The sequence below is a fragment of the Ovis canadensis genome, chromosome 2, assembly GCF_042477335.2.
Source record: "Ovis canadensis isolate MfBH-ARS-UI-01 breed Bighorn chromosome 2, ARS-UI_OviCan_v2, whole genome shotgun sequence".
NCBI classification, from domain to species: domain Eukaryota; kingdom Metazoa; phylum Chordata; class Mammalia; order Artiodactyla; family Bovidae; genus Ovis; species Ovis canadensis.
This window is the reverse complement of record NC_091246.1, coordinates 11,889,631-11,916,470: the sequence shown is the minus strand read 5'-3', so window position 1 is coordinate 11,916,470 and position 26,840 is coordinate 11,889,631. Positions and strand designations below refer to the sequence as shown.

Sequence of the window (26,840 nt, the reverse complement as noted above, 5' to 3'; positions counted from 1 at the left end):
AAGAACCAAGTTGTTCATATTCTTACATTCCGACTTACACTTCTCCCCACATGATAATAATTGTATATGAAGAGCTTGGTACAGTAAGATAAGCAAAAATGGAGTCAAACAAGAATGTTAAATAAGATATCTGTGCCTTATCTAATAACTAAAGAATATTTTTGAAACTTCTACTATGACTGATGTGGTATGGGTTATGTAGTATTATAGAGATTAGGAAAGTGAATGACCAGTGTGCAATTTAATTGGAAAGATTCATTCATTCAATCAAGAAGTATTTACCAAGAATCTATCACATGAAAGCAACGTGGTCAGTGCTATAGGGCAAGGGCTCCAAAATGATCATATAAAACTAAACATGATAAATATCAAAGATGAGGAAAAAACAGGGAGCTAAGGGGTTTGAACGATGGAAAGTTTACAACTAAATATTGATCTGTATGCATGAATGGAGGATATTGAAGAAAGGTTGAATAGAAAAAGTAGATTGGTCTTTAAAAAACAGGCAAAGTTTCACCAGATGAAATAGTTGGAGGAAGTAGGGACGATGGTGGGGTTTCCCCAGTGACAAAGCTGGTAAAGAACCCATCTGCCAAGGAGGAGTTGCAAGACATGTGGGTTTGATCCCTGGGCTGGGAAGATCCCCTGGAGAAGGAAATGGCAATCTGCTCCAGTATTCTTGTCTGGAAAATTCCATGGAGAGAGGAGCCTGGTGGGCTACAGTCCATGGGGTCACAAAGAGTTGGACAGGATGGAGTGTGCACGCATACACAGGGAATATTGTAGAAAGATAGAACTGTATGAGCAACACTAGAAGTAGGAAAGCAAGGAGCCTGTTTGCAAGCCAATGAGCAGAACTTCTGATTGAAATAGAAAGCAGTGAAATGTACGCCTGAAAATATAGGTTGGGATTATATTCTGAAGATTTTGAATATAAGGGTGAATGGTCTATGTTTTCAGTAAATAATGGGGAAGGCAGTTCAGTTCAGTTCAGTTGCTCAGTTGTGTCTGACTCTTTGCGACCCCATGAATCGCAGCACGCCAGGCCTCCCTGTCCATCACCAGCTCCTGGAGTTCACTCAGACTCACGTCCATTGAGTCCGTGATGCCATCCAGCCATCTCATCCTCGGTCATCCCCTTCTCCTCTTGCCCCCAATTCCTCCCAGCATCAGAGTCTTTTCCAATGAGTCAACTCTTCGCATGAGGTGGCCAAAGTAATAGAGTTTCAGCTTTAGCATCATTCCTTCCAAAGAAATCCCAGGGCTGATCTCCTTCAGAATGGACTGGTTGGATCTCCTTGCACTCCAAGGGACTCTCAAGAGTCTTCTCCAACACCACAGTTCAAAAGCATCAATTCTTCAGTGCTCAGCCTTCTTCACAGTCCAACTCTCACATCCATACATGACCACTGGAAAAACCATAGCCTTGACTAGACGGACCTTTGTTGGCAAAGTAATATCTCTGCTTTTGAATATGCTATCTAGGTTGCTCATAACTTTTCTTCCAAAGAGTAAGCATCTTTTAATTTCATGGCTGCAGTTACCATCTGCAGTGATTTTGGAGCCCAAAAAAATAAAGTCTGACACTGTTTCTACTGTTTCCCCATCTATTTCCCATGAAGTGATGGGACCGGATGCCATGATCTTCGTTTTCTGAATGTTGAGCTTTAAGCCAACTTTTTCGCTCTCCTCTTTCACTTTCAACAAGAGGCTTTTTAGCTCCTCTTCACTTTCTGCCATAAGGGTGGTGTCATCTGCATATCTGAGGTTATTGATATTTCTCCCAACAATCTTGATTCCAGCTTGTGTTTCTTCCAGTCCAGTGTTTCTCATGATGTACTCTGCATATAAGTTAAATAAGCAGGGTGACAATATATAGCCTTGACATACTCCTTTTCCTATTTGGAACCAGTTGTTCCATGTCCAGTTCTGACTGTTGATTCCTGACCTGCATACAGATTTCTCAAGAGGCAGGTCAGGTGGTCTGGTGGTATTCATTCCCATCTCTTTCAGAATTTTCCACAGTTTATTGTGATCCACACAGTCAAAGGCTTTGGCATAGTCAATAAAACAGAAATAGATGTTTTTCTGGAACTCTCTTGCTTTTTTGATGATCCAGCGGATGTTGGCAATTTGATCTCTGGTTCCTCTGCCTTTTCTAAAACCAGCTTGAACATCAGGGAGTTCACGGTTCACGTACTGCTGAAGCCTGGCTTGGAGAATTTGAGCATTACTTTACTAGCATGTGAGATGAGTGCAATTGTGCGGTAGTTTGAGCATTCTTTTGCATTACCTTTCTTTGGGATTGGAATGAAAACTGACCTTTTCCAGTCCTGTGGCCACTGCTGAGTTTTCCAAAATTGCTGGCATATTGAGTGCAGCACTTTCACAGCATCATCTTTCAGGATTTGAAACAGCTCAACTGGAATTCCATCACCTCCACTATCTTTGTTCATAGTGATGCTTTCTAAGACCCACTTGACTTCACATTCCAGGATGTCTGGCTCTAGATTAGTGATCACATCATCATGATTATCTGGGTTGTGAAGATCTTTTTTGTACAGTTCTTCCGTGTATTCTTGCCACCTCTTCTTAATATCTTCTGCTTCTGTTAGGTCCATACCATTTCTGTCCTTTATCGAGCCCATCTTTGCATGAAATATTCCCTTGGTATCTCTAATTTTCTTGAAGAGATCTCTAATCTTTGGTTTTGGGAATATTAATTGTGTGTATGACGGGTTACGGAGAGTAACATTGAGAGCCATCTGGAGGTGGGGATACCATTGGTAGTGTTTTATAATTGTCCACATAAAATAATGAGAATCTGAATCAAAATGTTGGTAATATAGATAGAGTGAGGGGACAGATGAAAGAGAATGTACACTGGTTGAATCTATAACATTTGTTTTCCAGTCTTGCTGACTGAAAGGGAGGCAATGGTCATAAATAGCTAAAGGAAAGAAAAGAGCAGATACGTTTTGGGCAGAAATAGAGAATATAGTGAATTCATACTATGTTAAATTTGAGAGCCTGTGGAATATCAGAATGGAAATATTATATGTAAAATTAGAGACATATGTCAGAGATTTCAAAGAGAGACTGCGGCTGCAGATATAAATATAATAATCATATGCAGAAAGATGTTGGCTGAAGCTATCGAGAGGATAAAATCTCTAATGGACAAAATAAAAGGAAAAAAGAGATTTCGGATCTATTTCGAGACTAGGACAAGGAAGAAGAAGTAAAGTCAGAGAAGAAATAGTAAGATAGAAGATCAGAAACATGTAAGCGCCATGGAACTGAAGAGTTTCAAGACAGAAGGCACGGACAATAGTCTTAAATACTTCAGGGAAGTGAAGTGGAAATATTTTGGGAGCTGATCATCAAAAAGCCACAAATGGCGAGTGACCTCTGAGAGAGAGAGATCAGTATAGAGATAGAGACAAAAGCCAGATTTCAAACAGTAAAAGGAGAAAGTGAAAGCAGTACATTCATAAAACTCAGAATGAGGGAAAGGAGAGACACATGATGATAACTTGAGCCAGTGTCTTGGCATGGGTTTGGGGGGTAATTTTTCAGTTAAGAGCATCAGTGGAAGTAAGTATAGTAAGATGCTAGTTAGTTAGTGTATTTTCACATGACTTTTAGAGAGGAGTGATTTAAGAATGACTTGTTAGATTGGTGCAAAAGTAATTGCTGTTGGTGCAAAAGAAATTGAGGTTAAGCAGTTGGTGCAAAAGTAATTGGGGTTCAAAAGTAATTGGGGTTGGTGCAAAAGTGATAATAGTTGTGTCTGGAACAAAAGTAACAGGTTGGTGCAAAACTCAACTGCAATTATTTTTGAACCTCAATTACTGTTGCACCAACTGCAACTTTACTTTTGCACCAATCTAATAACAGATAAGTCCAGAATTAAAAATGAACAAAAAGTGAAACACTTAAGGCAACAATTCTTAGTGAGGAAAAGGAGGGGAAGATGATTTGTTCTATTTCCAGGGGAAATAGATCATCTCCCAAATTCTGATTTGTCTTCCTATGGACTTGCTTCCACCTTGAGAATCCCTTACTTAAAGCAAACTAGGTGAACAAGAGGAAAATTGACATAGCTACTTTTGTTCAAAGAAGAAGACTGAATAACTTAACAGATATATATGTGACTTTGGATGGAGAAGTGTTACTTACTCTGAGTTTAATGGCTTTTTGGCATATAAAATTATCCAACAATAGCTGTACTGGAATGATAATGCCATCAGTCTCATAATGATATTGTCTGATGCCTTCTCACAGTTTAATTCTTCTAGGTCCTACCAGAAAATAAATAAAATAAAAAGATTCACTAGGTTGACCAGTTGTTATGAAATTTTGTTATTATATTTCAAGAATCTATAATATATAAATTATATATTATAGATGTGGGTGTGGGCTTTTTATGGAAAAATGAAAGTCACACTGAAAACAATAGGGGAAAAGCTACAATAGATGTAAAACCGTTAATGACAGCCTTGGCCAGGAAGGTTCATGAACCTCCCAAAGTCCTAGACAGGAAGAAAGCAGCCTACAGAGTGCTCCTATTTGGGCAAAATCCTTTGTAGACTGGGATCTGACTACTCTTAAGGACAAAACCCTGTGGGATGATCTGTATTAAATACTTATTTAAGGAAGATGAAAACGCAGCTGTTAATATATTTATTGGAATCTCTCACTGATGATCTAGAATCCCTTATTTCCTTTAACAAAATTAATTTTTGATAGAATGAATAATTCAGGAAGTGTTTTATTCTAACATTAAATTATGTAATGTAAGCAAGGATTACAAGTTCTCCCAAACAGGATATCCCTCCCACAAATAATTGTTATTTAAGAAATTTAAATACATAAGACACAATATCCTATAAGAACTTTTCTAACAGTTTTTTGTTTCTGTCATATAATTCTTACATTATTATATTTGCTTGTCATCAGACTTCTACCTTAATGTATACTCCATACCATTAAACTGGTTTCTGCTCTTCACTCCCACACTATTAAATTAATTATAATTTGAATTCCAATCAAGCAAACATATCAGGGAGATTCATATACCTTAAATTCAAAAATATATGAATTTTTAAAGAGATCTTCTCTCTCTTTTAAAAAACTGCCTTATTTATAGGAAATCCTCACTTTGGAGGAAATCTTTTATTATCAATTACAGACTAGTGTGTTACTTCCTTTTAAGAAACAGTGGCTAGAATTTGATTTTTAAAAGTTTTAACACTATAATTATTCTATAAATGTATTTTAAAATAGGTCAGTACATAATATGAAAGATTTTATATTTGCTCTATCTTCTTAAAGTATGTTAAAAAGAAAGCTGGAATCAAGATTTCAGGGAGAAATATCAGTAACCTCAGATATGCAGATGACACCATCCTTATGGCAGAAAGTGAAGAACTAAAGAGCCTCTTGATGAAAGTGATAGAGGAGAGTGAAAAATCTGGCTTAAAACTAAACATTCAAAAAACTAAGATCATGGCATCTGGTCCCATCACTTCATGGCAAACAGATGGAGAAACAATGAAAACAATGACAGACTTTATTTTCTTGGGCTCCAAAATCACTGCAGATGCTGTCTGCAACCATGAAATTAAAAGGTGCTTGCTCCTTGAAAGAAAGGCTGTGACAAACATAGACAGCATATTAAAAAGCAGAGACATTACTTTGCCGACAATGGTCCATCTAGTCAAAGCTGTGGTTTTTCCAATAGTCATGTATGGATGTGAGAGTTGGACCATAAAGAAAGCTGAGTGCCGAAGAATTGATGCTTTTAAACTGTGGTGTTGGAGAAGACTCTTGAGAGTCCCCTGGACTGCAAGGAGATCAAACCAATCAATCCTAAAGGAAATCAGTCCTGAATATTCGTTGGAAGGACTGATGCTGAAGCTGAAGCTCTAATACTTTGGCCACCTGCTGCGAAGAACTGACTCATTAGAAAAGACTCTGGTGCTGGGAAAGATTGAAGGTGGGAGGAGAAGGGGACAACAGAGGATGAGATGGTTGAACGGCATCACTGGCTGGACGTGAGTTTAAGCAAGCTCCGGGAGTTGGTGATAGACAGGGAAGCCTGGCATGCTGCAGTCCATGGGGTTACAAATAGACATGACTGAGCAACTGAACCAAACTGACATAATATTAAAGAGTTTCTATTTGCTCTGTCTTTGTTTTTTTTTCAAGTCAGCAAACATTTATTAGGCATCTACTTTGTGGCAAGAACCATGCCAGGCACAGGACAGGGCAGAGACAAATGAAACCAGGTCCTCAAAGCACTTACAGCCTCCACAGAGGAAGCTTGAAAGCAGTTTCATGAACATACTGCACTGTCGCCATCCTCTGCAGATCTTCTTAAAGTCTGTTAAAAATTATAAGGTATTGAAAAAGGCTGGTAATAGCCATTTTCAACAGTGATGGTTTTAGCACTTACGGCCCTTTTGCAAAGTTTTGAAGAAATCATGAATAAAGTGTAGTTAAGCTCTTTAAACTATAATCTCTAATAATGTTTACATGGTTACACATACATTTTAATATATTTGATTTACCTTTTTTTACTGTATAGTTTTACCTGCAAAATTACAGCAGTGTGCTCATCAATTGTCATTACCACATAATGCTCTGTACCTCCAAAGAGTTTCAGTGACTCGCTGCAGCATCTCTCCACTAGTGTGATGTTATAGCTGTAAAACACAGTATTTTGGGGTGACATATGGCTAAGAAAAATTCTTTAAGAAAAACTAGATTGTCCTCTGGCGTATTAGACTATTTGAATGACTTTGCAAATTTCATACATCAATTTATTCTACTTTATAAACTTGAGTCTATGAATAATTCATAAACTATCAATTATTCAGTCTATGACTGATTAGTTGAGATATGTGCTGCCTTATGTATTTTTCTAAATATTAATGTATATGATACTATTATAAATGTCTTTTGTGTTTGCTTGGTTTTGGGGCTTTGGGGGGCTGTGCCTTTGTCAGTGCCTGCACAGCTTGTGGGATTTTATTTCTCCCACTAAGGACTGAACCCAGCCCTGGGTAGTGAGAACAAGGAGTCCTAACCACTGGACAACAAGGGAATCCCCCTATAATAAACATCTTGATAAATTTATTCTGGCTCTGTAAGTAATAATTCATTAAATCAAAACATTCTACACTTATCAGAATTTTCTTTTCTTTCTCCTGAAAAGTGATCTAGATTTTAACTATTATAAGCTCATAATTTTCTGTGAATGCCCCACAGTCTTAAGATACAAAAACAAAAGCATGGAAAACAGATCTGCATTTTAACTAAGGTCACAGCATAATTATCCTTCCTTGATATAGAGAGCCCAATGTCTAAATTTTCTGTGACAACTTGTATGCTATGATAAAGTTTTTATATTAGTTGAAAATTCTCAGTGTTGACATGACCTTAGAACTAAAGGCCTAAAAACTTGAGAATTGATTCAGAACTTCATAATCTTGTTTCCAAAGCAGTATTTTTTTTAAGTCTTTATTGAATTGGTTACAATTTTACTTCTCTTTTATGCTTTGCTTTTTTTGGCTGTGAGGCATGCAGGATCTTAGCTCCCCAATTAGGGATTGAACCAGCACCTGCTGCATTGGAAAGCAAAGTCCTAACCTCAAGACCACCAGGCAAGTCCCTAAGCAGTATTTAAAGTCCTCTAAATAAGAATACTCATTCTCAATATCCGTGACCCAAAGATATGACCATGCAGTTCACAGAAACCAACCCCAACATAAAATATTCATATTTGTTGGTAACAGTAGAAATGCAACTGAAATATGAATTGAAATAAATATTATTTCTGTACAAAATTGATATATACCAAAAAAGACAATATTTAATATGTATGATGGTATGCTATAGGGGGAGAAGTATAAATTGACATAAACTCTATGGAAAACTATCTTGTGTGATGTAATTCCAGGCTTGAATCAGAAAGAAATAGTGCCACATTATAACATAATATTTAGTCCATTAGGGTATATATATATATATCTTTGCTAAAGTTATGAAATCAATAACTTACTTGGATTCTAACAACTGTAGGATTTCTGGAGTATTAAGAAGTCCTTCAGATGCAAAAAACATATATGGAATCTGAATTTCCAAGAGAAAACCACCAAAACTATCAAGCAAGCTGCTTCCTAAAGATGAAAAAAATTATCAGTATGTCTCTTTTTTCTCCTCCCTCCATTCTTCCTCTTTTTACTAAACATGAGAATAACAGATGTATATTCAAGGGGTAGTATAAAAATAAAACATGTTCATTGAAAAAATATGAATTCAGAATAAAGACCTGAAAAATAAAATAAAAACCACATGTTATTCTACTGCTGCTGCTAAGTTGCTTCAGCTCAGTTAAGTCACTCAGTCGAGTCCTACTCTTTGCGACCCCATGAATCACAGCATGCCAGACCTCCCTGTCCATCACCAACTCCCGGAGTTCAGTCAAACTCATGTCCATTGAGTCAGTGATGCCGTCCAACCATCTCATCCTCTGTTGTCCCCTTCTCCTCCTGTCCCCAATCCCTCCCAGCATCAGAGTCTTTTCCAATGAGTCAACTCTTCGCATGAGGTAACCAAAGTACTGGAGTTTCAGCCTTAGCATCATTCCTTCCAAAGAACACCCAGGCCTGATCTCCTTTAGAATGGACTGGTTGGATCTCCTTGCAGTCCAAGGGACTCTCAAGAGTCTTCTCCAACACCACAGTTCAAAAGCATCAATTCTTCAGCACTCAGCTTTCTTCACAGTCCAACTCTCACATCCATACATGACCACTGGAAAAACCATAGCCTTGACCAGACAGACCTTTGTTGGCAAAGTAATGTCTCTGCTTTTCAATATGCTATCTAGTTTGGTCATAACTTTCCTTCCAAGGAGTAACCGTCTTTTAATTTCATGGCTGCAGTCAGATCCAACTCTGTGCGACCCCATGGACAGCAGCCCACCAGGCTACTCTGTCCACGGGATTCTCTAGGCAAGAATACTCGAGTGGGTTGCCATTTCCTTCTCCATGTTATTCTACTACCCAGAAATAAAATATTTATTACTTATTAAAACTACTATATACTAAGAACAGAGTTCAATATATACTTCCACACTATTTTCCTATACGTTTACTTGTCTATACTTACACATGTACATGCACTTGAAAAAATAAAGAAAGGAAAATATAAGATCATACTCTACCTGAATATTAATATCTGCTTTATTCAATTAGTATTTATTGGACATTTCTGTATAAATATATATACTGATTTATATAAAAATTTAAAGTTATGTGCTGTACAATAATCCATAAGAATTGTTCTAGATCAATAGGACAAAAATTATATGCCTCAATAGATAAGTGGATGAAGGACATAAACAGGCAGTTTACAAAAGAATGGCTATGCAAGATCAATTCACTTATGAAATGATACAGATAAAGATATGCAAATTAACACAACTGTAAAATAGTTTCTGTCTCTAATCCCTTCAGAAATTTAAAAGATTAATAATACCTACTCAAAGTAAAAACACAAGGGAAAAAATCCTCTCATACTTTCTGCATAGACATAAACTGGGATAGAATTTCTGCAAAGATATTAGCAATATATAAATTTGTGCACACCTTTGACCCAGAAACTCATTTTACCTTAGAGATTTTACTTCTGAGAACAAATACATAAAGATATATAAGATACATAAATTGCTATAAATCTTGTGGTGTAATAGTAGAAAATCAAAACATTGTAAATGACCCAAATAAGGAATTGTTTGAATAATTTAATTTCAAAGGTGAATGCTTATGTATTATCCTTTCTTGGACCCATGTTTTAATCATTTAATGATGTTCACAAATTCTAAAAGAGTAGGACATGACTTAGCAACTGAACAGCAACGCTTAATTCTATATATCAAAGATTCCAAAGTAATAATTACAGTGACTGTATTTTAATTTTTATTTATTTTTCTAAATATAAATTTATTTATTTTAATTGGAGGTTAATTACTTTAGAATATTGTATTGGTTTTGCCATACATCAACATGAATCTGCCACAGGTATACATGTGTTCCCCATCCTGAACCCACTTCCCTCCTCCCTCCCTGTACCATCCCTCTGGGTCGTCTCAGTGCACCAGCCCCAAGCATCCAGTATCATGCATCAAACCTGGACTGGCGATTCGTTTCATATATGATATACATGTTTCAATGCCATTCTCCCAAATCATCCCACCCTCTCCCTCTCCCACAGAGTGCAAAAGACTGTTCTATACATCTGTGTTTCTTTTGCTGTCTTGCATACAGGGTTATTGTTACCATCTTTCTAAATTCCATATATATGCGTTACTATACTGTATTAGTGTTTTTCTTTCTGGCTTACTTCACCCTGTATAATAGGCTCCAGGTTCATCCACCTCATTAGAACTAATTCAAATGTATTCCTTTTAATGGCTGAGTAATACTCCATTATGTATATGTACCACCACTTTCTTATCCATTCATCTGCTGATGGACATCTAGGTTGCTTCCATGTCCTGGCTATTATAAACAGTGCTGCAATGAACATTGGGGTACATGTGTCTCTTTCACTTCTGGTTTCCTTGGTGTGTATGCCCAGCAGTGGGATTGCTGGGTCATAAGGCAGTTCTATTTCCAGTTTTTTAAGGAGTCTCCACACTGTTCTCCATAGTGGCTGTACTAGTTTGCATTCCCACCAACAGTGTAAGAGGGTTACCTTTTCTCCATACCCTCTCCAGCATTTACTGCTTGTAGACTTTTGGATCGTAGCCATTCTGACTGGAGTAAAATGGTATCTCATTGTGGTTTTCATTTGCATTTCTCTGATAATGAGTGATGTTGAGCATCTTTTCATGTGTTTGTTAGCCATCTGTATGTCTTCTTTGTAGAAATGTCTATTTAGTTCTTTGGCCCATTTTTTGATTGGGTCATTTATTTCTCTGGAATTGAGCTGCAGGAGTTGCTTGTATATTTTTGAGATTGGTTGTTGTTCAGTTGCTTCATTTGCTATTATTTTCTCCCATTCTGAAGGCTGTCTTTTCACCTTGCTTATAGTTTCCTTTGTTGTGCAGAAGCTTTTGAGTTTAATTAGGTCCCATTTGTTTATTTTTGCTTTTATTTCCAGTATTCTGGGAGGTGGGTCATAGAGGATCCTGCTGTGATTTATGTCGGAGAGTGTTTTGCCTATGTTCTCCTCTAGGAGTTTTATAGTTTCTGGTCTTATGTTTAGATCTTTAATCCATTTTGAGTTTATTTTTGTGTATGGTGTTAGAAAGTGTTCTAGTTTCATTCTTTTACAAGTGGTTGACCAGTTTTCCCAGCACCACTTATTAAAGAGATTGTCTTTAATCCGTTGTACATTCTTGCTTCCTTTGTCAAAAGATAAGGTGTCCACAGGTGTGTGGATTTATCTCTGGGCTTTCTATTTTGTTCCACTGATCTATATTTCTGTCTTTGTGCCAGTACCATACTGTCTTGATGACTGTGGCTTTGTAGTAGAGCCTGAAGTCAGGCAGGTTGATTCCTCCAGTTCCATTCTTCTTTCCCAAGATTGCTTTGGCTATTTGAGGTTTTTTGTATTTCCATACAAATTGTGAAATTATTTGTTCTAACTCTGAAAAATACCGTTGGTAGCTTGATAGGGATTGCACTGAATCTATAGATTGCTTTGGGTAGTATATTCATTTTCACTATATTGATTCTTCCTATCTATGAACATGGTATATTTCTCCATCTATTAGTGTCCTCTTTGATTTCTTTCACCAGTGTTTTAAAGTTTTCTATATATAGATCTTTAGTTTCTTTAGGTAGATAAATTCCTAAGTACTTTATTCTTTTCATTGCAATGGTGAATGGAATTGTTTTCTTAATTTCTCTATTTTCTCATTATTAGTGTATAGGAATGCAAGGGATTTCGTGCATTGATTTTATATTCTGCAACTTTACTATATTCATTGATTAGCTCTAGTAATTTTCTGGTGGAGTCTTTAGGGTTTTCTATGTAGAGGATCATGTCATCTGCAAACAGTGAGAGTTTTACTTCTTTTCCAATCTGGATTCCTTTTATTTCTTTTCCTGCTCTGATTGCTGTGGCCAAAACTTCCAAAACTATGTTGAATAGTAGCGGTGAAAGTGGGCACCCTTGTCTTGTTCCTGACTTTAGGGGAAATGCTTTCAGTTTTTCACCATTGAGGATAATGTTTGCTGTGGGTTTGTCATATATAGCTTTTATTATGTTGAGGTATGTTCCTTCTATTCCTGCTTTCTGGAGAGTTTTTATCATGAATGGATGTTGAATTTTGTCAAAGGCTTTCTCTGCACCTATTGAGATAATCATATAGCTTTTATTTTTCAATTTGTTAATATGGTGTATTACATTGATTGATTTGGAGATACTGAAGAATCCTTGCATCCCTGGGATAAAGCCCACTTGGTCATGGTGTATGATCTTTTTAACGTGTTGTTGGATTCTGATTGCTAGAATTTTGTTAAGGATTTTTGCATCTATGTTCATCAGTGATATTGACTGTATTTTTAGAATTGAGTTGGAATGTCTCAGAACTCAAACTTCCTACTCAAAGTGGATGGAAAGTAATTTATGGCAAGTTTTGAAAGAGAGGTGCACTGTGACTAAACACATATAGGGTTTTTAATTTAGTGGATCTTAGAATTCACAGCCTTAGTCATGTGAAGCATTACTGAGAAATACAGAGAAACCTAATGCTATGTAAAGTGGTTTAGACTTTTTTCCAAGCATTTGTGCACAGTTTTTTTGCATGTTAAAAGTTCTCTGTGTCAGTCAACATACTATTACATATTTTCCCTGAAATTCAGTAAAAATACTGTTGCATAAAAGTCAGATTAAGATTAGATATAATTAAATTGTGTTATTTTAAGTAAAATTTAGAAGTTAAAGTGATGAAGACAAATAGAATCAGTAAAGGCTAGTTTCAAAAGAGGAATATGAGGTAAGAGATAGTTAAAGTCTTTGTTCAAGGTCACACAGATGATGGTGAAGTTAGAGCTTGAACTCTAGTCTTCTAATGCTGTAGCTTATTCTCTTTTCATAAATCAGAAATAAAAAAAAACAGAAAATTTTTATGGTCATGGAGCAGAAAAAAAGAATTTAAATTATATTCTTACTCTTTAAAACTGTATCTGGAAGAATCACTTTTAAGGCCATGTAAGGAATATTCAATTTTTCACAGTGTTCAGTCCAACAAGAGTTTTCTACAAAATTGTATTCCACCACAAATGAGAAATTACTCCAGGGGAAATCTGCTCCAATGTATTGATTGGGTACCACTACACAGAAACTTGTACTAAAGACAAAAGAAAGCCAAGAAAAGAGAATTAGACTTGTATCATTATACCCTTATGATAAAAGACGACTGCTTTGGCTATTTTATGGAAATTCTTCTCTAATCTATGCCCACTTATCTTGGAAAGACACGTGTATTTCCTGTTGATTTGTTCTCCAATTGTGCTAATGTCTTTTCATCTTTCTTTTTGATGGTCATACTTTTAAAAAATATTAAAAATTTTATATAAAAAATATATAAAAAGAATATAAAACAACCTTGGACTTGTTTCACATCCTCAAATGCAAAGGACCCTATTTTATTATCTGATTCTTCTCAATAATACACAAATCACCATGAAAAATCAATCTCATTTTCTTAAAGATGGGAGATTTTAATCTTTGATAATCTATATATTAACAGTAGAATATTACCTGACAACTTTAAAATGTTTTTTTTTCCTCAATGGGCTTCATAAATAGTTTAACGACAACCGAATGATGGATACTTAAATATCTTAATTTATCTTTCCCATCTTCAAATTTCTTACAACATAGCATTTACTAAATTAAAATTCTCTACTGCTGCTTTCTATTAGAAATAATTTCTACATAAAATAAGGCAAAGTAAAAACATTTTTAGACAAGCAACACTAAATTTATTATTATCAGGCTCTCACTGAAAGAATTTCTAAAAGATGTACTACAGGAGAAGGAAACTCTAAAAGAAGGAAGAAAATATAAGAAGCAATGCTGAACAAAAACACTGGTTAAAAATAAGGGTAAGTCTAAAGAGGTACTCCTTGTACTGACACTAACAATAGAAATGATAATCTGGAGATATTAAAACAAGATTAAGCAAAAATTCTGGACAACAATAATACATAAGGCAACGAACTTAGTTAAATAATTTTTCAGGAAAAGGGTAAAGGCATACATTAATTTCAGGTGTTATTAAACTTTTTTTTTTTTAAAGTTCTAGGGGAAATTGTGCTTTTCCCATGGAACTGGTATGTCTGTTACCCATAGATGAACAAGTACATTTTCACCTGTTTAAAACACCTTCAGATTCCAGAAAGTCTTTTCTTTTGTTTGAATGTAAGACAATCAGTGTCAAACCTGTTGGGAAAAAAAAGAGAAATACGAAAATATTTTTTTTCAGTATATTTTCATATCTATTTTTAGGTGTGTCATATATTTTACTACCATAGAAATGAACTAAGGCCCATGAACAAGGATTATTTTTCTAAGTCTAGGAAATCAGAAACTTTGAGCCATGGGCACTATTTCTGGTGTGTGTGTATGCTGTGTGATTATAAGCAAGGAAATTCTGAATTTATTATGTAAAATAATAAAATAGATCAAAAACTTAATGTTAAAGTAACAAAACACACCAGTTTCATGTAGTTCCTTTTATTTTGTGAAAAATTATGGTAGATTTTACCTTTCCTTTAGCCAAAAATTTAAGTATATAACTAGACAACAAGAGATGATACTTCACTATGATAGGAATTTTTTCCCTTTCTATTTGCTGTGTTAGAAAAAGAAGTCTTATTGGACACTGCCTATTTTGTAGATTTACTCATGCTTCTCAATTATATTTAAATTACTTACATTATTTGTTATATATATTTTAAATATAATAAATTAAAATTTATTACACCCACGCTACAGTTTATTTTGGTAGACACTGTTGGTTTAAGAATAGCTAATTCCAGTTCATATAAATTCTACACTCTATTCATGAACTTCTGTCAACTGTGAGTTCTCAAAGGTGTGATATAATAATGACATCAGTTCAGTTCAGTTCTGTTGCTCAGTCATGTCCTACTCTTTGTGACCCCATGAATCACCGCATGCCAGGCCTCCCTGTCGATCACCAACTCCCGGAGTTCACTCAAACTCATGTCCATAGAGTTGGTGATGCCATCCAGCCATCTCATCCTCTGTTGTCCCCTTCTCCTCCTGCCCCCAATCCCTCCCAGCATCAGAGTCTTTTCCAATGAGTCAACTCTTCACATGAGATAACCAAAGTACTGGAGTTTCAGCTTTAGCATCATTCCTTCCAATGAACACCCAGGAATGATCTCCTTCAGGATCGACTGGTTGGATCTCCTTGCAGTCCAAGGGACTCTCAAGAGTCTTCTCCAACACCACAGTTCAAAAGCATCAGTTCTTTGGTGCTCAGCCTTCTTCACAGTCCAACTCTCATATCCACACATAACCACTGGAAAAACCATAGCCTTGACTAGACATACCTTTGTTGGCAAAGTAATGTCTCTGCTTTTTAATATGCTATCTAGGTTGGTCATAACTTTTCTTTCAAGGAGTAGGTGTCTTTTAATTTCATGGCTTCAATCACCATCTGCAGTGATTTTGGAGCCCCCAAATATAGTCTGACACTGTTTCCACTGTTTCCCCATCTATTTCCCATGAAGTGATGGGACCAGATGCCATGATCTTAGTTTTCTGAATGTTGAGCTTTAAGCCAACTTTTTTACTGTCCTCTTTCACTTTCATCAAGAGGCTTTTTAGTTCCTCTTCACTTTCTGCCATAAGGGTGGTGTCATCTGCATGTCTAAGGTTATTGATATTTCTCCCGGCAATCTTGATTCCAGCTTGTGCTTCTTCCAGCCCAGCGTTTCTCATGATGTACTCTGCATAGAAGTTAAATAAGCAGGGTGACAATATACAGCCTTGACGTATTCCTTTTCCTGTTTGGAACCAGGCCGTTGTTCCACGTCCAGTTCTAACTGTTGCTTCCTGACCTGCATACAGATTTCTCAACAGGCAGGTTATGTGGTTTGGTATTCCCATCTCTTTCAGAATTTTCCACAGTTTATTGTAATTCACACAATCAAAGGTTTTGGCATAGTCAATAAAGCAGAAATAGATATTTTTCTGGAACTCTCTTGCTTTTTTGATGATCCAGCAGATGTTGGTAATTTGATCTCTGGTTCCTCTGCCTTTTCTAAAACCAGCTTGAACATCTGGAAGTTCTCAGTTCACGTATTGCTGAAGCCTGGCTTGGAGAATTTGACCATTACTTTACTAGTGTGTGAGATGAGAGCAATTGTGCAATAGTTTGAGCATTCTTTGGCATTGCCTTTCTTTGCGATTGGAATGAAAACTGACCTTTTCCAGTCCTGTGGCCACTGCTGAGTTTTCCAAATTTGCTGGCATATTGAGTGCAGCACTTTCACAGCATCATCTTTCAGGATTTGAAATAGCTCAACTAGAATTCCATCACCTCCACTAGCTTGTTTGTAGTGATGCTTACTAAGGCCCACTTGACTTCACATTCCAGAATGTCTGGCTCTAGGTGAGTGATCACACCATTGTGATTATCTGGGTTGTGAAGATCTTTTTTACACAGTTCTTCTGTGTATTCTTGCCACCTCTTCTTAATATCTTCGGCTTCTGTTATGTCCATACCATTTCTGTCCTTTATCGAGCCCATCTTTGCATGAAATGTTTCCTTGGTATCTCTAATTTTCTTGAAGAGATCTCTAGTCTTTGCCATTCTGTTATTTCCCTCTATTTTCTAGTGGAAAACCACTAGACCATTCAGGTATGATTTATAATTTGTAAGGTCATATTATTGAAAACCTAATCTCTTTAAGTGATTTGTACTAGCTTTAATGCCAAAGCAGATTACTTGCTAAGTTTGTTACTAAGATCTTTCAAATACATGGAATATGGACCCACATCTTTGTTTCTAATACTAGACAGAAAAAGGCCTAGTTCCTAGATACAGAGAATAACTGCCAGTTGCAAAGAGAGTAAAAACATTTTTCAATATGTAGAGTTAATATTTTTGTGTCAGTAGACCTTGTTGAAACAAAATATTAAGAGTTCAGTTCAGTTGCTCAGTCATGTCTGAATCTTTGTGACCCCATGAATCACAGCACGCCAGGCCTCCCTGTCCATCACCAACTCCCAGAGTTTACTCAGGCTCACGTCCATCGAGTCAATGATGCCATCCAGCCATCTCATCCTGTCATCCCCTTCTCCTCCTGCCCCTAATCCCTCCCAGGATCAGAGTCTTTTCCAAGGAGTCAACTCTTTGCATGAGGTGGCAAAAGTACTGGAGTTTCAGAGTAGTAATGATATAATCCCAAATGTCAAAAGAAATAGAATTGTTCAGCCTGAAGCATAGAGTTGATATATATATATATATATACATTTTTAAAAATTTGTCAATACATTTTAAGTGACATCAAAGGAAAAGGTGCCCCATTAAGTAGGTTTAAAGCTTCTTTTCTGTGGGGCAGGAATATTTCCTCAGTTCTTCACAAAAATATTCCTCTAGTTATTGAAATACTTTTGTTTTAATAATGCTAACATTGGTCAGCACTTCCCTAAATTTAAAAAATTTCTCGATTTCCCTGGTAATCCAGTGGTTAAGAATCCACCTTCCACTGTTGCGGAACTAAGATGCCACATGCTGTGGGTCACCTAAGCCTGCACGCCTCAACTACTGAACCCATGCTCTGCAACTGAAACCTGATGCAGCCATAAATAAATAAATAAATAATTTTTTTAAAGTTTCCAGTTACCCTGATTGTCCACAAAACCGTGGTGACTTCAGCTCCACAATGGTTAAGTATTGCTCTAACACATCACTTCATGGCAAACAGATGGGGAAACAGTGGAAACAGTGGCTGACTTTATTTTGGGGGGCTCCAAAATCACTGCAGATGGTGACTGCAGCCATGAAATTAAAAAATGCTTACTCCTTGGAAAGAAAGTTAAGACGAACCTAGATAGCATATTCAAAAGCAGAAATATTACTTTGCCAACAAAGGTCCGTCTAGTCAAGGCTATGGTTTTTCCAGTGGTCATGTATGGATGTGAGAGTTGGACTGTGAAGAAAGCTGAGTGCCGAAGAATTGATGTTTTTGAACTGTGGTGTTGGAGAAGACTCTTGAGAGTCCCTTGGACTGCAAGGAGATCCAACCAGTCCGTCCTAAAGGAAATCAGTCCTGAGTGTTCATTTGAAGGACTGATATTGAAGCTGAAATTCCAACTTTGGCCACCTGATGTGAAGAACTGACTCACTGGAAAAGACCCTGATGCTGGGATAGATTGAAGGCAGGAGGAGAAGGAGACGACAGAGGATGAGATGGTTGGATGGCATCACCGACACAATGGGCATGAGTTTGAGTAAATTCTGGGGGTTGGTGATAGACAGGGAGGCTTGGCATGCTGCAGTCCATGGGGTCGCAAGAGTCGGACACGACTGAGCCACTGAACTGAACTAAACACTTTGGTACTAGTAAGGATCTTGTGAATTTGGTAAATATGACCTCATTTTCCCACTATTGGAAAACTGAGTGAAACAATATGATCTGAGCATGAAAATTTGCATTCTTGCACATGATAACATCACCCCAAAATGGCACCATATAAGGCTCTCCTTAAAAGAACCTTCCATCCTCACATCACTATAATTTAACAGTTTAGTAACTACTCTGAGAAGCAGATATTAGTCGCAATATTTGCATGTATTTCAGTTAAATCTTTTCCACTAGTCTTAGTCTAAATAGGGCATGTGGGGAGGTATTCATTAGCTCATTCACTTTTTCAAAAAAATCTTTATGTAGTGTCTTCCCTGTTCCAGGCATTTTTGTGGGTGCTGGAAATACAAAGCATGACATGGTCATTATCCTTAGTAGCTGAAATTGTAGTGAGGAAAACCAACAAGAGCATCAGTTATTACAGACCAGGATGGTAAGAAGTGCCTTAGAAGGATGTACATATTACCCTGAGAATAGAGAGGGAACATATTCAAATTAAGGTTTCCTAACCAAATGTTTTAATTCATTTTTAAATGATATGTAGGAGTTAGCTTCCTGAAGAAGAGAGAAGAGTATTAATGATAGCAGAAACAGGAGGTGTAAAGGCATGGAGATCAGAAACAGCATGATAACTAGTTTGGTAGGAGTAGAGCAAAGAAATATTTTAGAAGATGGTACAAGATGCAGTTTATAGAGGTAAGAGAATAAATCAAGGGTGACACAGGTTGAGGGTGGTATTTTATTTTTAAGACTGGAAAACTTAAAGATTAAGAGAGTTATTAGATAAGAAGGCTGGCTGGGAAATAATCAATGGAACAAAATGTTTGAGACTCCTGGAAGTGATGGGATCCACAACACTAGTGAAAGATTGGTTTTTTAAGGGTGGAGAGTCACCTCCTCTATCGAGAAAGGAGGAAAGATAAAAGAATAGGAGAAATGAATGTAAGTTTGTAGATGGTGGGGAAGATGAACTGAGGAGGATTATTACTCAATTAAAGGTCATTAGAAGGCGTAATTCCCTTCTCAAAATGAGGGGATGAGTGGCATGGTAGGGGTGTATGGTATAGCCATTAGTATGGTAGGTATGGAAGCTAAGAACATATACAAAGATCACTGAAATGTATTAAAGGTCCATATAAGTTCAGGGAGCCTGATTTTGTAGTGGTACCAATCTACTCGATTTTCTCCAATAATGCACAACATCTTGGGTGTAGGGATAGAGAGATGAAATCTTGATTGATTCAGAGCTGAAGTTTAAATGGAAGGTACAATAGAAGGACAAGACTGCTTAAATTGATGACCATCACCAAATATGGAAGAAGAAAGAAATGAAAAAAGGAGTTGAAAGTTTATAATCTTTAGAATGCTGAAGATCATGAAAGAGCCCAAGGTAGCTATAGACAGAGAGTTTCAAGTTAGGGGCAGGATAGTTCTGCATTATCAAAAGGTTGATAGCAAAGCCAAGGTATGAATATATTTGTTATGAAGACCAATGAAACTATAAGGTCAGGGTGTTGAATGAATCATTCACATTAAAGACATCTAGTTCAATGGCAGGACCAGGCAGGAATAAAGAGAGTACCATGAGCCAGGTGCAAAACTGTTCATGGATGACTGTGGGGTAATAGAGAATGACATGGCAATATGGCATAGCCTCAAAGGATGGAGGAATAAAGTTTTGGAAAGGATAATAGAAAGCACAAAATGGCCTTCTCATTCTTATATACATACAGAGAGAAAGTTATCAGCTTCTATATGAAAGGCATACAGGGGAAGCATTATCATCTAGGGAAAGTTGAGTTTCACTTAAAACAAGGAGGTGAAGAAGGAGGAGAGTTTATATTTTAGCAATGAGTTCCACAGCACAAGATGGAAAGGGTTGACAGAAGGGGCAGTAGTAGCTGGTATGGAAGAGTTGAAAAATGACCCTGGAACAAGAGAGACTTAGGTTCAAATCCTGATTCCCTCACTTAGCTTGTGATTTTGGCATGATACATCAACTATAAAATTCATACTTTAAAATATATAGTTTGGTGGGATCTAATCAGTGTTTAAATCAATGTGGACTGTAAGTCTGAAATGTAAATATACTATAGTGTACTTATGTATATATTCTCATGATGATTATTATTACTTGTTGATACCTTTTATTGTTAAAATTACTAATTATACAGACTATTTACAAACCTATGAGTAGGCTTCATTAACTCAGCTTTTACAAATGAAGAACTAAAATTCATAAAGTATGAATTTTATAGTATGTTACTCAGCACCTGTCTAGTAAACAGGAGATCCTGGTTTCGTATCCCAGCGGTGCCTGGGGTAGTTGACTATAGTATGTGGGCTTCCCTGGTGGCTCAGAGGTTAAAGCATCTGCCTGCAATATGGGAGACCTAGGTTTGATCCCTGGGTCGGGAAGATCCCCTGGAGAAGGAAATGGCAACCCACTCCAGTATTCTTGCCTGGAGAATCCCATGAACGGAGGAGCCTGGTGGGCTGCAGTCCACGAGGTCGCAAAGAGTCGGACACGACTGAGCGGCTTCACTTCACTTCACTTCACTCATATCTTAATTAAAAACTTGGCTAGATCAATACATTTTTATGTGTTCAAGCATTTGTTATTAAATTAAGCAAAATTTAAAACTCCCTACCTTCTATTTTGTTAAGGATTTTAATGAGTAAATGTTTTTCTCCATCTGAATCCATTCTTATTATAATCAGCACCTGATCAAAAATAAAAATTTCATATATATATGAATGATTATGCTTTGTAATATTCTTTTGCTACAGTGACAAAAATAGCAAGCAACTGGTTACATGAAACTAATGACAATAAGTTGGCAAAGTAAATATTTGCATTGTAAAAGATAGCAGTGCTTAAACACAAAGGAATACACTCTGGTAAGATCAAATGGATGTGAGAGTTGGACTATAAAGAAAGCTGAGCGACGAAGAATTGACGCTTTTGAACTGTGGTGTTGAAGAAGACTCTTGAGAGTCCCTTGGATGACAAGGAGATCCAACCAGTCCATCCTAAAGAAAATGAGTCCTGAATATTCATTGCAAGGACTGATGCTGAAGCTGAAACTCCAATACTTTGGCCACCTGATGCGAAGAGCTGATTCATTGGAAAAGACTCTGATGCTGGGAAAGTTTGAAGGTGGAAGGAGAAGGGAATGACAGAGGATGAGATGGTTGGATGGCATCACCGACTCAATGGACATGAGTTTGAGTAAACTCTAAGAGTTGGTGATGGACAGGGATGCCTGGTGTGCTGCAGTCCATGGGGTCGCAAAGAGTCGGACACGACTGAGCAACTGAACTAAAGATAAAATGTCAATGAGGAAAACATTTGGGGGCAGGGCATTCTTATCATTCTTCAAGAATTCTAATATAGATGACTATATAAGTAGCCTCTGCCCATATTGTAAGTGTTAAATTTAACCCAGACGGGTTTGAATTGCTCTTGTTTTTAAGTCCATCCAGCTACCTTGTGTCTTTAGACTGGTGAACTCACTCCATTTACACGTAGGGTGATTACTGATACATGGGGACTTAGTACTGCCATTCTATCTTTTGTTTTCTGATAGTTTTATGTTTCCATTGCTTCTTCATGTTTCCTTTTGGTTTGATGGTTTTCTATAATGTTTTTCTCAGGTTCCTCTTTTTTATGTTTTGTGTCTCCATTCTAGATTTATGCTTGGTGGTTACCATGATGACATATCGTAAGATATGTCATAGGTAAAATAGTACTTTTTGTGCTGATAGCATCTTATCTTCATTTGCCTATATGGATTCTGTTCTTATTCCCCTTTTATGTTTTTGTTTTCTCAAATTCATTCCTTTTTATATTCTGTTTGCTACCAAATTGAAGTAGCTATTGTTTTCTTCTGATAGTTCCCCTTTTAACCATTATGTTATATAAACTGTTTAAAAACCTATTCTGATATAGAGTTGCAATTTTCTAATTGTTTGTCTATTTATCACCTTACCCAAAGTTTTGTGTACTTCTGCCTTTTTGTTTCTGATAGAAGAGGTCCTTTCAATATTTCTTGTAAGGCAGGCCTAGTGTTGGTGAAATCCCTCAGCTTTTGTTTGTATGGGAAAGCCCTTATTTCTCCTTTATACCTGAATGATAAATTTATTGGATAAAGTATTCCTGGAGGCCAGTTTTTATCTTTCAGTATTTTGAGGCTGTTATTCTACTCCTTCCTGGTCTGTGGAGTTTCTGCTAAGAAATCTGCTGATAGCTAATAAGGATTCCTCTGTGGGTTGCCATTCTTTTCTCACTGCTGCATTTAACATTCCTTTTCATTGACTTTTGACAGTATCTTGGAGAAGATCTTTTTGCATTGAGGTAATTAGGTATTCTCTTAGCTTCATGGACTTGTATACCCAGTTCCTTTCCCAAGTTTGGGAAGTCCTCAGCTGTTTTTTTTTTAAATAAATACTCTGCTACCTTCTGTATTTCTTCTTCTTCTCAGAAAATTTTTTTTTAATACTCAGCTGCATGAGTTGTTTATATATTTTGGAGATTAATCCCTTGTTGGTCACTTCATTTGCAAATATTTTCTCCCATTCTGTAGGTTTTCTTTTTATTTATAGTTTCCTTAGGTGTGTAAAGGCATCTAGGTTTAATTAGATCCCATTTATTTTTGTTTTTATTTTCATCACTCTAGGAGGTGGATCAGAAAAGATCTTGCTGTGATTTATGTCAGAATGTTCTGCCTATGTTTTCCTCTAAGATTTTTATAGTTTCCAGCCTTATGTTTAGGTGTTTAATCTATTTTGGGTTTATTTTTATATATGGTGTTCAGTTCAGTTCAGTTCAGTCGCTCAGTCGTGTCTGACTTTTTGTGACCCCATGGACTGCAGCACGCCAGGCTTCCCTGTACATCACCAACTCCTAGAGCTTACTCAAACTCATGTCCATTGAGTTGGCGATACAATCCAACCATCTTATTCTTTATACAGTGTTAAGAGTGTTCAAATTTCATTCTTTTACATGTAGCTGCCCAGTTTTTCTAGCGCCACTTATTGAAGAGGCTGTCATTTCTCCAGAAGTCTTTCTCTTATTTTCCAGCAGGTGGCACTACAGCACAAGTTTTTTGGTTTCCCTTACCCTGCACTGCCTCTGGTTGTGGTTGAGTATTGGCACCGATTACCCTGGTGTTGGAGAAGACTCTTGAGAGCCCCTTGGACTGCAAAGAGATCTAACCAGTCCATCCTAAAGAAAATCAGTCCTGAATATTTATTGGAAGGACTGATGCTGAAGCTGAAACTCCAGTACTTTGGCCACCTGGTGCGAAGAACTGATTCATTTGAAAAGACCCTGATGCTGGGAAAGATTGAAGGCAGGAGGAAAGGGGGATGACAGAGGATAAGATGGTTGAATGGCATCACCGACTCGATGGACATGAGTTTGAGTAAGCTCCGGGAGTTGGTGACAGACAGGGAGGCTTGGCGTGCTGCAGGCCACAGGGTCACAAAGAGTCAGACACGACTGAGCGACTGAACTGAACTGACCCTGCAATGTCTATGTCAGAGCTGTCACCCAGTGCATTTGTTATCACTGCTTGTGCCTCGAGGGTTGTTGATGCCTTGCTGTTTCCAGTGTTACTGCTTTCACTGCCTGTGGTACTAGGATGGTGGTCTCATCTGGTATCCCCTGAGTCACATGCTCTGCCACTGCAGGAGGAGGGAGAAGACCAGGAGGAGGAACCGGGGTCATGTGCGCCTTTGCCTTGTCCAATATTCGCAGGTTTCTGGGCTCAGCCACTGCAGGTGGAGGATGGGGCATCAGAGTTGTGGGTGGCTCTGCAGCTAGCTGGAGGGACAGGGCCACGGGCCTCATTGCCCCTGCTGCCTGGTTAGCTGAGGCTGTGGGTGCCACTGCAAGTGGAGGCTGGAGTCAGGTGCGGTGCCTCCCTTGATGCTGCTGGCTTCTCGGGGCCTGTGGGCTTGGCTGCTGTGGTTCAGGGACCACAGCTGCAGGCACTGCCTATGCTAATCCTCCAGTTCTACACCCACCTTAGATGTGCAGATGTGTGGAACTCTTTAGTGTCCTGGTGTGTTGGGCAGAGGCCCAGTTGTTGAGTTGTGGATGTTTTCCTGGTTGTAGATTGAAGGGGAGAGACAAAGAGAGCATCTTGTCCTGCCATGATGCTATCACTCCCAATTTTAAGTTTCTTGTTGTTGTTCAGTGGCTAAGTCGTGTCCGACTCTTTGTGACCGCATGGACTGCCGCAGTCCCAGCTTCCCTGTCCTTCACTATCTCCCAGTTTGCACAAATTCATGTCCACTGAGTTGGTTATGCTATCCTATAACCATAGGTTTGGGGATATAGAGATACAGTAGGGACATACAGGAAAATGAAGGAAAAGGCCAAATTTGTTTCCAGATTTAGTGTAAAGTTTTTTTTAATATTTATTTTTTAATTGAAGGATAATTGCTTTACAGAATTTTGGTGTTTTCTGTCAAATATCAACAAGAATCAGCCATAGGTAGATGTTTTACTGCTTGAAAAGATTTTTAAAGGTATTTTCTTTTAAATCTTTATTTATGCAAAGTCTTTGTCCAATGCTTGAGGCAGAGTGGGCAAAAATTTCCAATATAATCCAAGAAGTAAACAAAGTGCTTTAAAAAAGAATTATGGAAGATTATGGCTCAATATCTAAAAATTAATTATCAGAGGTCTGTGGTTAGGTATATGTTCATGAACTTACAAGCAGAAAAAATTTTTGAGATTTGAAGGACTAATCAATCCATAGAAAGCTATGTATAATAAAAATGAAAGTATTTTTAAAATTCAAGAATATGAATAATGACACAAATGATCCTTTTTCTGGGTTTGATTCTGTCCGATGAACTTACTTATGGAGAAAACTGTCAAAGGACCAAATTGTATATACTATATTATTTCATAATTTCAAATTACATGCAAAAATTTATCTTACATACAATTCTTATATGAGCTGATTGTTGTAATCTGCTTTATTTCAATACTTACCTTGATTTGCTGTTCACTTTGCATCCAATTTAGTATCTGACATTGCAATTCTCTTATCTTATAGTTGGTTTCAGGCTTTTTCCCCCTTATAAACTGTACTATCTCCAGTTGTCGCCAAATGTCATACAAACAGGAACCAAAAACACTTTTGTAGATATCTTTTGCATTTGACAAATATCCTGTTAAAAACACAAGTAGGAAAAAAAGCAAGTCTTTTTGTTCTTTTAGAAACTCCATGGTAAAAATCTAAAAGGGAAATAAGGGTCATAGCAGAGACAGTTAAATTTTCCTTTACTGGGCTTCCCTGGGGGCTTGGATGGTAAAGAATCTGAACGCAATGCAGGAGACCGAGGTTCAATCTTTGGGTCGGAATGATCCTCTTAAAATTAAGCAAAGCTGGGAAACATATACCAAATGTCTATTTTTAAGCTATATGATACCAATATCACTGGATATACTCTACAGATTCCTTGAATATTCCCCATCCTTTTCTGCTTTCTAACTTATTAAATGCTACTGCCTTCTTCTTAAACCCTAGAATCTACACTTACTTGCCAAGAAATCCTGTGGTAAAATATTTCACCGAGATTTTCTTGGTATGGCATCGATACAGCTTTTGCACTTGATTTCTGGTTATTTGTGTATATGGCTTAACAACCTCATTAGTCTATAAGCTCTCATAATCCATATTTATATATGATAATTAATTTATGTAGCTGCTGAAACAGCAGTGCCTAAATTTAAACTCTCTAAAGGCAACTGTAAACACAGAATCTTGAGACTTATCCTTGAAAGTTCATATTCAAGAAATCTAGATTGAGTCCCAGGGGTTCCTATGTCTAAAGACTTCTCCTAGCGATTCTGCTGCACAGTGAATTTTGTGAATTACTGGAGTAGAGACCTGACAGTAACTTATGTAGATCAGCTATTCAGTGAATATTTGGGCAATAAATACAATAATAAATAAAAAGTACACTGCTCATGTTCTCATTTTTATATTGTGTACATATTAATTCTAATTTTATATTAATACAGCTAGAATAATGGGCAATTTAGAGGTTGACTTATGTTCTTTCTGCTTCCTAATCTCAAAGCTTCCCACTGATTCTCTGTACTGCTAGTAGATGTAACCGAAAGAAAAAATGAGTCCATTTGTTTCCCTGTTCCAGTGGTTCCCTATCATT

At 37.2% G+C, this 26,840-nt stretch overlaps 1 protein-coding gene across 1 annotated transcript in view; it reads right to left on the bottom strand.

The window, feature by feature from the left end:
• Window positions 1–26,840, bottom strand: part of SHOC1 (shortage in chiasmata 1) — a 95,396-nt gene that overhangs the window by 21,388 nt on the left and 47,168 nt on the right. Inside the window, exons 16-22 of the mRNA XM_069575432.1 lie at window positions 25,657–25,835; window positions 21,299–21,371; window positions 14,397–14,466; window positions 13,191–13,369; window positions 8,069–8,186; window positions 6,599–6,710; window positions 4,183–4,304 (exon numbers count right to left, since the gene is read on the bottom strand). Of these exons, the coding sequence (XP_069431533.1) occupies window positions 4,183–4,304; window positions 6,599–6,710; window positions 8,069–8,186; window positions 13,191–13,369; window positions 14,397–14,466; window positions 21,299–21,371; window positions 25,657–25,835 (853 nt within the window). The remainder of the gene's footprint in view (window positions 1–4,182; window positions 4,305–6,598; window positions 6,711–8,068; window positions 8,187–13,190; window positions 13,370–14,396; window positions 14,467–21,298; window positions 21,372–25,656; window positions 25,836–26,840) is intronic.